Source organism: Fusarium poae, chromosome 1 (assembly GCF_019609905.1).
Source record: "Fusarium poae strain DAOMC 252244 chromosome 1, whole genome shotgun sequence".
Classification (NCBI taxonomy): Eukaryota; Fungi; Ascomycota; class Sordariomycetes; order Hypocreales; family Nectriaceae; genus Fusarium; species Fusarium poae.
In genome coordinates, this window is record NC_058399.1 from 2,014,361 (window position 1) to 2,027,096 (window position 12,736).

Consider the following 12,736-nt stretch of genomic DNA (forward strand, 5'->3'; position numbering starts at 1 on the left):
TTTGTTGTGCGATGCTGTTTGAATGTCCCATATTGAAACTCATCTGTAATGATTCATACGCTTCGCTGTCATCTTGATATAGCTCAGACCCTGAGATAAAGTATAACAGTATATCTCGGCGAGGCCATCACCCAAAACGGCCTTGCTAAGCACTTTGCTCGACTGTATGCAAAGACAAGGGACGAAAACCGATGTAAGACGCCTATTTGGCCTCATCCGATGCTTCGGAAGGTCGAGCTGGGTTCGCGGCAGGCACGGCATGGTTTGCCTGAGGTGTCTGGTGTGCTCCCTGGTTTGCGTAACCCTTGTTATAGTTGCCCCCATTCCTGTGCTGCCCACCATATTGGTGACCTTGCTGAGGGCTTGTACCGAAATGCTGAGGACCAGGGCTACCGTATCCACCTCTCACTGCACTGGCGTTAGCCACCTGTTAATTCTCTGCTTGTTGACAGATATCAGGACGACTTACTTGGACCGCCTTGCTGGCCCGGGTTAAAGACCGGCTGGTTGTATTGCACATTGGGGCTCATTCCATACATGGGCTGTCCCTGTTGCGATCCTTGATGCGCCATCATTGGTGCCGCCGGACGACCAGGGCTTGGGTAACCGTTAACACCAGGCACTGGCTGAGGTCCGGACGGAGGCATGAATTGCGGGTGGCCACCAGGATACATCATCTGCGGGCCAGGAACCATCCCTTGAGGTCCGGGCATAAATTGCTGCGGCATCATCATAGGACCGCCCATTTGGCCCTGCTGAGGTGTCATGTACTGGTGATTGTTGGAGAAGTTGCGGTACTGGTTCATTTGAGGCGTGCCGGGTCCCATGAAAACGGCTTGGTTGTATGGTACTTGAGGTGAGTTATACGCCACAGGCACGTTACCAAGACGAGGTGAAGCAAATGACTGAGCCGAGTTGGAGTGCATCATCCTGTGGTCGTCGTTACCGTATGGTGGGTGGGGCACGTGACTGTGCTGAGGGGTGTGCATCTGCATGGGAGGCATATGAGGCGATCCCCTAGGAGCCATGTTGTGTGCGCCCTGCTGGAGATGGAAAGGCAGTTGATGCTGGTGTGGGATCTGAGGAACGACATGCTGCGGGTTGGGAGTAGCCAGCGCAGGTCCGCCAAACGGCTGACGCTCAAAATACTCCTTGTAAGTCAGATGCATGGTAGATTCTGGCTTCTCATTGTCCTGGAGCTGTCGCCAAGTCGGCAAGGTGTCATAGGAGGGACGCAGGCCAGCATTGTCATCCCAGTTTCGACCCTGAGGAGGGGTCAAGGTTTGAATATGCGACAGAATATAACACTTCTTAACATCGATGGCCTTGGTCTTGCGGCGGATAAGCTGACCGTCAGACACGGTATTGTTTGTCGTAGTATCAACGTTGTTTGCTGCAGATCGAGGGCTCGAAGCTGTACTGGCATGACTGTTGGGATTGAAAGCAGCTGCGAACGGGCTGGGTCTGAATTCGTGGCTGTTAGGGTTCAACTTTGCACCCATGTGGCTAGGGTTGCCGCTGAGGCGTCGGTTGTAAACAGTTTCGACACCGCTGGCTGGTCCTGTTGGCGGGGCACGCATCTCCTGACCCTGACCAGGAGCATGAGGCTGGTGAGGTACTGGAGGCTGAGAGAACTTCTGTTGCTCAACGTTACGGAGTCGCGAGGCCAGGTTGCCTGTTTGCTGTGGCGGAGGCATACGGTTGTTTCGGTATTGCTGTCCGTGATAAGGTTGCTGAGCATATTGCTGACGAGCACTGGGATGGCGAGGCTGGTTTCCAGCTGTCGCTGCGGGCTGGGCGCCGGCCGGGGCACGAGCTGCGCGTGTGTCACTGGGAGGAACAGAAGTACCAGCAGCGGAAGGAGTGCCTTGGCCGGAAGTCTTGGGCTGGGCATCCTTTGACGGAGTAACCTTGTCCTTTGTTACAGCACTAGCCTTGGCCTTGGCCACCTCTTCAGCATTCTTGATGGCCTTGGCTTGAATCTGCTGTTGTTTTAGAGGATCTTTGGCGATGATAGAAACCAGATCTGTGGGGACCGGAGTTGAGAGTTTGAATGAGTTGGCAAATTTCTTGAGTTCCGTTAATTTGACCTCCTTGTCTTGCTTGGCTTTGTTGTTCCGAGCCTTCTCCGTTATCTGACGCTCTCGGTTGGCGAATGCCTTGAATTCCTTCAGCACATCACGTTCGACAGTGGAAGTGGCAACGGGTGCGCTAGGGGCTTCGTTCGAGGAACCGGGATTGGCCTTGGATGTATCGTTTAGCTTCGTCTCGACTGCCTTGCTGTTGCCAGGCTGTGCAGCGGGCTTAGCATTGTTGGCGGGTGCCTCCGCGGCTTTGGCTTCCGCAGAGACCTTTGGTGCTTCAGTCTTAGAAACTGACCCATTCTTGGTCGCCTCAGAAGCCTGTGGTTTTGATTCTTCAGGGGTGGGCGTGTTCTGCTTCTTTGGAGGCGCTTTGATCTGCGAGGAAATGATAGCAGGGTCGATGGGAGCTCCTTTGACAGTGGACTGGGCCATAGGTGCACGCTTGGCTGGTGGAGTGTATTTGTTCTCCCGCCCAGCCGACAGAGGCGGGAAGTCCTGGCGTCGAACACCACTGTATCTGTTGGAGACGGTTATGTTAGCACGGTCGAACATATGAGGCAGTTAGTATACCTACTTGTCCTCTTCATCACCCCCGTCCTCTCCACCAACGTAGTCCATGATACGTTCCTCAGCCACGTGGGCAGTGGTAGGCGCGCTACGTTCGATTTCACGAGCCTTCCTGTCTGCGGCAGCTGACCGCTCTCTGTAATCAGGATGGCTCTTGTCGATAGCGGTAGTATAAAAGTTCTCGTCGTAATTAGTCTTCAAACCAAAGAGTCGTTCATTCTCAGCAAACTGGTCCCAGGTGCCACTGCCGCTGGCCTTTTCAAGACTGCCATTGAAAGTGTCGTTCGCATCGGGAACCCAGGGCTGAAGAACCCGCTCATTGCCAAATCGGTTCTTGGAGATAGCCGAATCGGTTCGGAAAGAAGAACGATTTCCTGCGTCGGCCAAAGTTAGATAAATCATACAGCCGAGTAAGATTGTCTAACGAACCATTCTGCTTGCCTCCAGAGCCTCCACCGGCTATTCCATCCTTCTTCGGACCGGGCATATCGTGAACGCTCCAGTCGTTAGGTAAGTTATTGAAAAGAGTGTCAAGGTTTATGCAGACTGGTCACCATCCAGGTAACCAAAATGAATCTTGAAGTGATGATGGGGGTTGGGCGTTGTCGTCTCGTTCGGTCTCGCAAGCGATCGGGGCAACTCCTCGAAACTAAGTAGAAGGCGTCAGTATTCCTAGCACTTTCCAAGTTGCCGAGACTGAGCAACGAATGATGTGGGAGGAGAGCTGAGGAAGGTATCAGAGACCACGTCCTAAGCCATGACGTGACTACGGTGGGCTACCCGAAGGCCGTGGGGTTTGGGGTAGTCGATAAAGGATGCGAAATCCATTGAGATGCGGGCTAAGAACACATTTTGTTGGCCACAGGCAATACAGACGTACCTTTCGACGACACTACCTAGGGATGGCTAATGTAATAGTCGGTTGGGAGAATGCAACGACTGCGTTATGAGGTATGAAGGCTAAAGCTCAAGTAAGTTGCTAACTGCTAACTCAAAGCTATGAATGAGCGTTAGTAATTGGACACATCCACGAGAAAAGATGATTTTGAGTTTTTGAAAGAGAGATCTGAGAGGGATTGTGCTTGGCAAGTTAAAGTGGCAGAGACGGCCAAGTCGGGCGTTTGTGTGAGGAGAAGCGAAAAGGCGGCTCAAATCGAAAAAGCTGTCCAAGAAAACGGGCGAGGAAAGTTGAAGAAGAGAGGGGCTAGAGTGGTTTACCTTGCGTGGGCCAGAACCGAAGAAAAGGGTTCAAATGCGGCGATCCAGAGTATGTCGTCCAGCTCGTGTGCTGTTACAATTGCCTTGCAATGGGCAATAGGAGCAGGGAGCGGAGGTGCGAAAGGAGGGTTTCAGTCGTGAGTGAAAGGGAGAGTCCAAACAACGAGGAGACGAAGGTTCGGCAGTAGACGTTGGTGGTTGAGGCTTGGGGACTTGGACCTTTGTTTTCTCCCGCGGGCAGTCAAGGTACCTACCTCTAGGAGAGGTACCTAGGCCTATAAGGTATGGACGGACAGTATTCAATAGCACAGTAGGTAACCTGGGCTGGGCACCTAAATTTGGGCAGAATTAGTGGGCGACAAGGGCCAGATCGAGGCCAAAGTCCCTTGTTATAGTCGTTGCTTTTCCTCTAGTTGCTAGGGACGGCCGCGTAAGGATCTTGTCTTGCCGGAAAAAGAGGGGGGTCCCTGGAAAAATCAAAATATTGAAGTTTATTTTCCTAAGGCATATACATACCAAGGTAGACTGGAAATCTTTCTCTTGATCTGGTATGCACTCTACTACAAGCTGTTAGGAGTGCCGTAGCATGAAAGTCGAGATACTGGCTCGAAATAAATTGTGGATCCTTTTGGGTAGTATATTAGCGGGAGGTTTGCAGCCGTCGCTTTTGAAGTTTTGCTTACCTACCTGGTATATACAACACTGGGTGCGGATATTGGTGAGCCGCTGTTCATCACCTAGTATGTGCCATCAAGATCATTAAGTTTCAGCAAGTCACGACACGTTGCAAACACTATGTTTACTGTGAGTCAGGTAGGATGAAATAGCTAGGTAATCTTATGCTGCAGATATTCATGTATGTGATCATAGGTTCACTGGGCGCTGCTGGAGCACATGGTGGAGTTGTGCTCTGGTTCTGGCAGAAACAATACAGTGCGCATGAACGACCCAACCCCATATTGTAGGGACTCACACCTGCAGATCTGCAGCGGCTGCTAGTGCCACATTTGATCAGCATCAGCATCAGCGAACAAAGCCTCATTCTGTGGTTGGACTTTGGGCGTGAAATGTTGTATTTTCGTGATGGCGCAGCGTTGGTTGTACAGCTTGTGTGCTCACGAATACGATGGACTGCAAGTTTGGGGCGGACAAAGCCCTGCCTCTGAAAACATGAGTGGTCAAGACAATCTGCACCAAGCTGACCGGTTCTCGATCCTACCTAAAAGAGCATCTAGATGAGATATCTGCAAGTGCAAACAGGGTCACCCAAACAAAGGTAAGGAGGTACATCAGTCTGGTGCCCAATCATCTGGATAAGAATGTTTGAGGCTCAATTTGGGTTCTCCGCACAAACTGGTATTCCCAAAGGCATCCAGGCATATGCACTTTTTCTTGGAAATTGTTAGCTGGAACAAAGAGCTGTTCTTTTTTTCTTTTCTTTTTTTTAAAGTAATAAAAAAAAGGTTGAGGTATCATGTTGCAATGGGAAACGCCAAATCGACCGGGCCGTGGGTAACAACAGCCAAGCGCTACAGAGCTCTCATACAGGTTAGAAAACGGAAACGAAACCTTGGAATGGTTCAAAAGATTTCTACTACAAATATTCACATAGAGGACATCCTCTCCCACGGCTCTTCTAAACTTTGACTGTTGGTACAAGCTTTTTTCTTTCTTGGACCCCCCTTTATACTCGCAGGCCAATATCCTCAGCGTAGGGCAGCACAAACAGGTCACCGACAGTAGAGACGGTGGCCTTGCCCTCAAGCATGGTCTTGGCGGCCTGGACGTAAAATTGTTAGTTTTGTTTGTGATTTCTGAAATGTTTAAACTTACAGCCTTGATAGACTCAGCGGAAACGCCGTCGATAGCCTTGGCAAGAGCAGCAGAGTCGTAAGGCTTGCCGGCGTTGACAATGCCAGTACCAGCGAGGACAACGCTGGGTTGTCGGAGATCGTTCTGGCTCAGGAGGTTGAATTTGGCATTGGCAACGGCCTTCTTGATATCCTCCTGGCTGGCCTTGCCATCAGCGATGGTCTTGAGCACCTTGACGGCCTCCTCAGCACCCTTGCGAACAGAGGCGGCAGGACCGCTGAGCTGGACGGCAAGGAGGCCGGCGTCAGAGTAAACTAGGTTGGAGGTGTTGACGGTGAGACCGGCAGTGCCAGCAGTAGCCTTGGCCAGCATGCTGAAGCCTGAAGCCCACTTGACAGTGGACTGGCCACCGAGGAGAGCAGCCAGGACAGCGTTCTCAGGCTTGGCAGACTCGTAACCGGGACCGGGGAAGGCAATGACGATAGAGTTGCCGGCGGTGGAGTTTGTTCGCTGCTCGCCACCAAAGTACTTGGTGGCCTCGGTCTTGAGGGTCTGGCCGTTTCGGGGGGTGGAGGGCACATCGTTGAAGAATTGACCAACCCACTTGGAGAGGCTATCGGCAGAGGCACCGTCGGCGACGAGGGCGATATTGGACTTGGCGTAAGCGACATCGGCGTAGCTGGCGATGTACTCCTCGTTCATGTACTTCTGGTAGGGAGTTGATGAGCTGGGAAGGATGGAGGAACCGAGACCAGAGTGGAAAGCGATGGCGTGGGCGTTGTCAAGAGCAGTGGCGGCGACGTCGGCGTTGAGGGCGGCCTGCTTGTGGTGAAGAACACGCTCGACATCCTCGTGGAACTCGTGGGCTGGTAAGAGGTCTTAGTACCTACAATGTCGATATGTAAATGCGCAGTCAGTGTTTACTCACTGGTGAACTTGGTCATGGAGATGACCTCAGCGAGCAGCTCGGTGAAGTAAGGCAGATCCTCACGGAGGAAGTTGGCCTCGACAACGACAGCCTCCCTGGAGTGGGAAGAAGCCAATTGACCACCAAGGAGCTCGGACTCGCGAGTGATGCGAAGAGCAGATCGTCGCTGAGTGTTCTATATAGAGCCGGCAAATTAGCTCAAGTCCTGGGCTTCCTTTTTCGATCCCCTCCTCCATCTTCCTTACCTTGAAGGCAAACTCGGCAAGACCAGCAGTAAGACCGGGGAGAGGCTGGTATCGAGTACCAGCCTTGGCTACAACAGCGAGCTTGGTAGTAGGGCCGTGGGCATCCCGTGAGGCAATCTTGAGGCCAGACGCATCCGAGGTCTCGTATGATCCGGTCGAGGCAGCGGCGGCGTATGTTCGTCGCTGGACGCGGCAGGACTGGCGGGCAGCCTGCTGCGCAGTTCGCGCAAGGGTCGATCTCGAGATCATATTGATGGCGTAGGCAATTGGCAATCCTTCGGCCGTTTGGGTGAAGCAATTGATCTCCAAGAGAAGTGCCTCGTCGAAAAGGTCCCGTCTAATTTTCGGGCTACGGGGACGAAAGATTTCATCACGTGATCATTCCGGTCAGCCAGATTTGCACCCGCGGCATTGGCTCAGTATTGCTTCAGTGACCTAGGTTTGAGCCTGGCACAGGCACTTCAATAGACCTCAGGCACTACACTCCACTGTTTTGGGCCTAGTCCTACCAGCTCCTGACTTACACCAGAGTCGCAGGCAAAAAAAATTAACTTGACGGGATCCATAGGTTTGCGTTTGCGCCGAGAAAAAAAAAGCATCCCAGCCTTCTTGACTTCATCTTGCATTCTAGCCTCTACACTCCCACTTCACAACCACGATATTCATTCTAAGTTACTCTATATCTCGCACCTGCGTGCCCCAGCTCTTTCGTCATAGTCTTTTGAAAATCAATGACGCTGAGGTAGCAATTGGGGAAGCTCTAGAGATAGTGAGAGGATCTCTAGGAGCAAGCAATGCTCGTTGTGAGTTGATGCAACTTAACGACTATCGAGACGCGACCCGCTAACAAAACTGCCACGGACAGACAAAACACGCTGCAGAGCTTTGTGCTCTCCTAGTCAATGACCTCCATGGAGAACTCCCTTCGGTACGCAAGCTTTTGTAACCCCATATCATGGATACGAGTGAGATCGCGGGGCTGACTTGATCGTCGCAAATAGCGAATCTTGAATGCGCTACTGACCAAAGGCCGCTCGACGATTGCGCAACTGATCCAATATACCTCCCTTACTCCACGATATTTGCGAAATGGCCTAGCTGTCTTAATCCAGCAAAACCTCCTTTACCACCACACAGATCCCAATACCAACGTCACGAGCTACCAAGCAAATTCCGATGCCTGCTACAACCTTGTTCGGTCGGGCAAAATTCTCGATGTGATAGAAACACAATACGGCACCGCCGAACGGGAACTTACCCAGACTCTGCTCCAGCTAGGACATGCGCGAATCGCAGATCTTTCCCAGGCTTTTGGCTCTAGAGCACCCAAAATCAATGGGCATGCCAACGGAGACCATGACTCACACGATGGACTCATTGAATCAGAAGGCCACTTGAATTCAGTCCTTGTTCGCCTGATTCGATCGGAAATTATTGAGACGGTCCGGCCCGAAAGTCTTCGCAACCCTCAAGATGTGTATCGTGAGATTGAAGACGATGTTACCAAGCCTCGGCCAGGTGAAAAGGCCTCAAAGGGCAAGAGCGAGGCTCAGCGCGAGATCATTGATCGTACCAGGACCTTCAGGGACCAATCCAAGACACTTAAGCGTCAACTTGATATGAGCGGGGGGGCAAAACCTAAAAAACGGAAACTTACCAATGGCTCATCACAAAACGGACATGACTATGACGCTCCAAAGTTGAACGTAAGTAAATTCAATAATCAGCACATGAAACATGACTAACAAATAACAGCCTAACGTAGTAGTAAGAGTCAACTACGAGAGATGCCTGGTCGAGCTACGGAACCAGCGACTCACTGAATTTGCGGCAGAAATGCTTGGAGCGGTCACGGGCGAGGTGTATCGCACAGTACTGGATCTTTTGACGTCAGATTTCCCGAGGTGTCGGCCAGATCCTTTACTCGACGAAGTAGCGGCTGGGCAACAACCGACTGTTACGACCATCGACATCTTTGAACATCTGGACGAAGACGTGAACGTGCAGGCCGGGATCGGCAAGACTCCAAGGGACAAAATTGACTCGCAAAGCGCTGAGAGGATCAGAGAGACTGTACCGGAATCGGATGATGACTCAGACGACTCAGATGCCGGTCCTCCAGGCAGAAAAAAGAATTTTGACGTCGATGAGGAAGATGACGAGTGGGCTGATGATGACGAAGAGCACGGCGCGACCAATGGACAAGAAAACAAAGTCAGATTTGAAGATGCTACAAACGGGAACGATAGTCGGATTTCGCAGATGCGTCGCCATCTTCTTCTTTTGGCGGAAAGCAAATACCCGTTCATACGACATTGCGGAATGTATGGCCGTGGGCAATGGACTGTGGACTTTGATCGCCTGTTGGGAAAGCTGCGAGAGACAGAGCTCGATGCAATCATTGAACAGTCGCATGGTCGACATGGTCTTCGCTTGACTCGTATCCTCCGAGAGAAGGGCAAGCTCGACGAGAAGATGCTCCCGGCCGCCGCCCTCATGAAAAAGGGCGATGTACAGGGTAAAATGCTCGCGATGCAGATGGCTGGTATAGTCGATGTGCAAGAAGTCCCCAAGGATAGCAGTCGGCTTGCCAACCGCACCTTGTTCTTCTGGTACTTTGACAAAGAGCGCGCCCAAACACAGGCGCTGGACGATATTTACAAGGCCATGCTCCGATGCTTGCAGACACTCGAAGTTGAGCGTCATAAGGAGCGCAACATTCTCTCATTTGTGGAGAGAAAGGACGTGCAGGGCAAGGAAGAGGAAGTGATGACAGCGGAACACTACAACAAGTACAACACACATCTGGAGGTTCAGAATAAGCTCCTGGGGCAATTAATGCGGTTAGATGAGCTGGTGTCTGTACTTCGCGACTACTGAACAAGCTGGATAGTCTTCTTACATCTTTGCCTGCTTGTGTCTGACCTGAGACTGGTGGTTTGGCATGAACAACGGCGTTAGGGTGGGAGGTTTTGGCCTGTATCTCTATAACCACTTTTTGAGCAAGTCATACGCAAAAAGAAAGGGCGACATGTTATTTGTTCAATATCACCGGACCATGAGGGATGTGTACTACAAATGTTCCAAGGGTGTGTGTATAAATAGGATTACATATCCAGTCCGCTTATGGACTTGTTGCTCATTACAATTTGAATACCTAGTTGGAGACTTGATATGTTCCTGAGAGAGCACATAATAACCCTCGGGCCTCGGTAGTTGAGTTCTGGAAATGTTTGGCCGTGTCTGTGAACAATATCGTGGATGGATGGATGGTGATGGAGAAGACGGCTATATTAACCGAAAGAGTTGAGTGACAACTGTCAGGCTATTTTTGAATCAGAGGCCAACAGAAAGAGAGCTTGGAGATGTTGCAGAAACACATGATACTTGCATATATATAGAACCTGTCGGTACTTGATTATTACCTATGCTTGATTTAATCATCAACCTACAATTCTCATGGTTATAGGGTATACTTGATGTTCGTCAAATTTCATTGGAAGATAAGACTTAGACTGAGAATAAGAGTGTGGCTCGTGCGTGACAGCAAGGAACAAGGGAGTTGAGCCGAAGTCATAAAAATGGGCCTTTGCTCAACCCACTAACTAGAGGAGAAAAAAAATATTTCCTACAGTAGCCGTCAAGGATAAGGACAGCTCCCCTGCGATTCTCTCCGACGTCGGTACAAGCGCAGACACACGCACGCCAGAGTGGTTTTTAGCAGGGATCCAAAAATCCAACCGCCGTGGGACTGCCGGGAACCAGAAAGAGAAAAGTGCCTTGGGCGTTTGTTGAAAAATTTCCATCTCTTGAGTCTCATACCCAAACTCCAACCTCGCGACGAGTTTACGGATTCCTTCTTTTCATCTGTGATACCCTCAGGAGTTTCGGCTGAACAGTACATTAATTAGTCTTCTCTTCCCCCCTCTATATCGTCAACATGTCCCCTCCTGGTGGTAGCGAGAAGGAGTCTGGCCTGGCTCGTGTGCTTGGTTCTGGTACGTTCTACTGCCAATTGAAACGCTTACTATGGCATTGCTCTACATTCGGCGTTTCGAAATACACATGGGAATGTGCTAACAAGCTTCGATAGGTTCCGCTGGTATCGCTGAGCTGGCTGTCTTCCACCCTGTACGCAACCCCACGTTCGCGATGAGCTCCATCGAATATCGCGATAATCGAAATGTTCGCTAACCCCTCCAAGGTCGACACCATTGCGAAGCGATTGATGAGCAACCAGTCTCGTGTAAGAAGGCCCCGCACGTATCGACTCTGGCGCATGGACAATTTATTGATACCTCTGTCTTTAGATATCTGGTTCTAGCCAGTTGAACCAAGTCATTTTCAGGGACCATGCATCCGCTCCTATCGGACGAAAGTTCGTTTCTCTCTTCCCTGGTCTGGGATACGCCGCCGGTTACAAGGTCCTCCAGCGAGTCTACAAGTACGGTGGTCAACCCGTCGCTCGTGATTTCCTGGCCAAGAACTATGGCTCTGACTTCGAGAATGCTTTTGGCAAGAAGACTGGCAAGGCTATTATGCACTCTACTGCTGGAAGGTATGATGGGACTAGGACCGCCCATGTTTCTTGAAGAATCCATTGAACTAATGCGCACGCAGTCTGATTGGTATTGGTGAGATCGTTCTCCTGCCTCTCGATGTTCTCAAGATCAAGCGCCAGACAAACCCTGAGGCTTTCCGCGGCCGTGGTGTCCTCAAGATTGTTGCCGATGAGGGTTTCGGCCTGTACCGTGGTTGGGGTTGGACTGCCGCCCGTAACGCCCCTGGCTCGTTCGCTGTATGTATCGCGGATCACGATATCAATGGAGTGGGAGAACTAACACAATGTAGTTGTTCGGTGGCTCTGCCTTCGCCAAGGAGTACCTTTTCCACCTTGAGGATTACAACAAGGCCAGCTGGTTCCAGAACTTTATTGCTTCTATTGCCGGTGCCTCTGCCTCTCTTGTCGTCTCCGCTCCTCTCGATGTCATCAAGACCCGTATCCAGAACCGAAACTTCGAGAACCCCGAGAGTGGTTTCCGAATCCTCTCCAACATGGCCAAGAACGAGGGTGCTGGAGCTTTCTTCAAGGGACTTGTCCCCAAGGTACGTTTATCACAAGCGAGACCATATTGGCGGCCCGCCAATCGCCGGTCTCCACTTGAAGATGCGAAGACGCTAACTGACCTCGCTTTGTAGCTTCTTATGACTGGCCCCAAGCTGGTCTTCTCTTTCTGGCTTGCCCAGACTCTGATTCCTGCCTTTGATATTGCTTTCAAGAAGTAGAGGGCAAAGTAAACCGGGATTCATGTTATAGATATACGAATCTAGATATAACCAATCTAGAGGGAGGGGATGACGGTGCCGAGAGCTTAAAATGGGAGTTTAGACGGATTAGGTTATTTGTTGGGTTTGCTACGATAGACATGCCGCACCGATCTGAGAGGATCGGGCCTCAGAAGGGGGTGGACGAGACGAGATGCACTCAACTCTGTATAAAAGAAAGCGATTTTTTGATTTGACACACGTCACTCGCCTACCTGCACGTACCTGTTGCCGTCATTTAATTAAAGTGTTTCGATCGATGCAATTAATACCGTCTATCGTTTTTCCCTCACCGTCACAACTTTGCTTGTAGCTATAGCTACAGCGTCTCGACGGTCTTAGTATAGCGCATAGCCGCCAGCAAGGCTATGATCCCTGCCCAGTTTAGCGATGATGTATTTCATAGGCCTCTTTTCACAAGCTGACCCTCAACCCGTGGCGTGATCTGCTCTGTTGTGCGATTGTTATTCGTCAATGCTGGTCCTTACAAGCCGGGGGTCCGGTAAAAGTAACAGCCTAACGACGAGTTAATTGTCGGTGCGGATGGTTGCTCGGCA

The 12,736-nt window shown here is 51.0% G+C and overlaps 4 protein-coding genes across 4 annotated transcripts; 2 read left to right on the forward strand and 2 right to left on the reverse strand.

The window, feature by feature from the left end:
• Positions 1-202: 202 nt before the first annotated feature.
• On the reverse strand, positions 203-3,138 carry FPOAC1_000669 (uncharacterized protein; the record flags this gene model as incomplete). The annotated part of the gene is made up of 4 exons (XM_044845280.1): positions 203-408; positions 470-2,601; positions 2,659-3,025; positions 3,081-3,138. The coding sequence occupies 4 exons, from the start codon at positions 3,136-3,138 to the stop codon at positions 203-205; spliced, it is 2,763 nt and encodes a 920-aa protein (XP_044711196.1).
• A 2,415-nt stretch (positions 3,139-5,553) lies between these two features.
• Positions 5,554-7,103, reverse strand: FPOAC1_000670 (uncharacterized protein; the record flags this gene model as incomplete). Its single annotated transcript, XM_044845281.1, has 4 exons — positions 5,554-5,649; positions 5,703-6,547; positions 6,610-6,784; positions 6,855-7,103. The coding sequence occupies 4 exons, from the start codon at positions 7,101-7,103 to the stop codon at positions 5,554-5,556; spliced, it is 1,365 nt and encodes a 454-aa protein (XP_044711197.1).
• A 545-nt stretch (positions 7,104-7,648) lies between these two features.
• On the forward strand, positions 7,649-9,734 carry FPOAC1_000671 (uncharacterized protein; the record flags this gene model as incomplete). The annotated part of the gene is made up of 4 exons (XM_044845282.1): positions 7,649-7,657; positions 7,720-7,782; positions 7,856-8,560; positions 8,610-9,734. The coding sequence occupies 4 exons, from the start codon at positions 7,649-7,651 to the stop codon at positions 9,732-9,734; spliced, it is 1,902 nt and encodes a 633-aa protein (XP_044711198.1).
• A 1,060-nt stretch (positions 9,735-10,794) lies between these two features.
• GGC1 (Mitochondrial GTP/GDP carrier protein 1) lies at positions 10,795-12,140 on the forward strand (the record flags this gene model as incomplete). The annotated part of the gene is made up of 7 exons (XM_044845283.1): positions 10,795-10,852; positions 10,948-10,985; positions 11,059-11,100; positions 11,165-11,412; positions 11,475-11,652; positions 11,706-11,960; positions 12,054-12,140. The coding sequence occupies 7 exons, from the start codon at positions 10,795-10,797 to the stop codon at positions 12,138-12,140; spliced, it is 906 nt and encodes a 301-aa protein (XP_044711199.1).
• Positions 12,141-12,736: the final 596 nt, after the last annotated feature.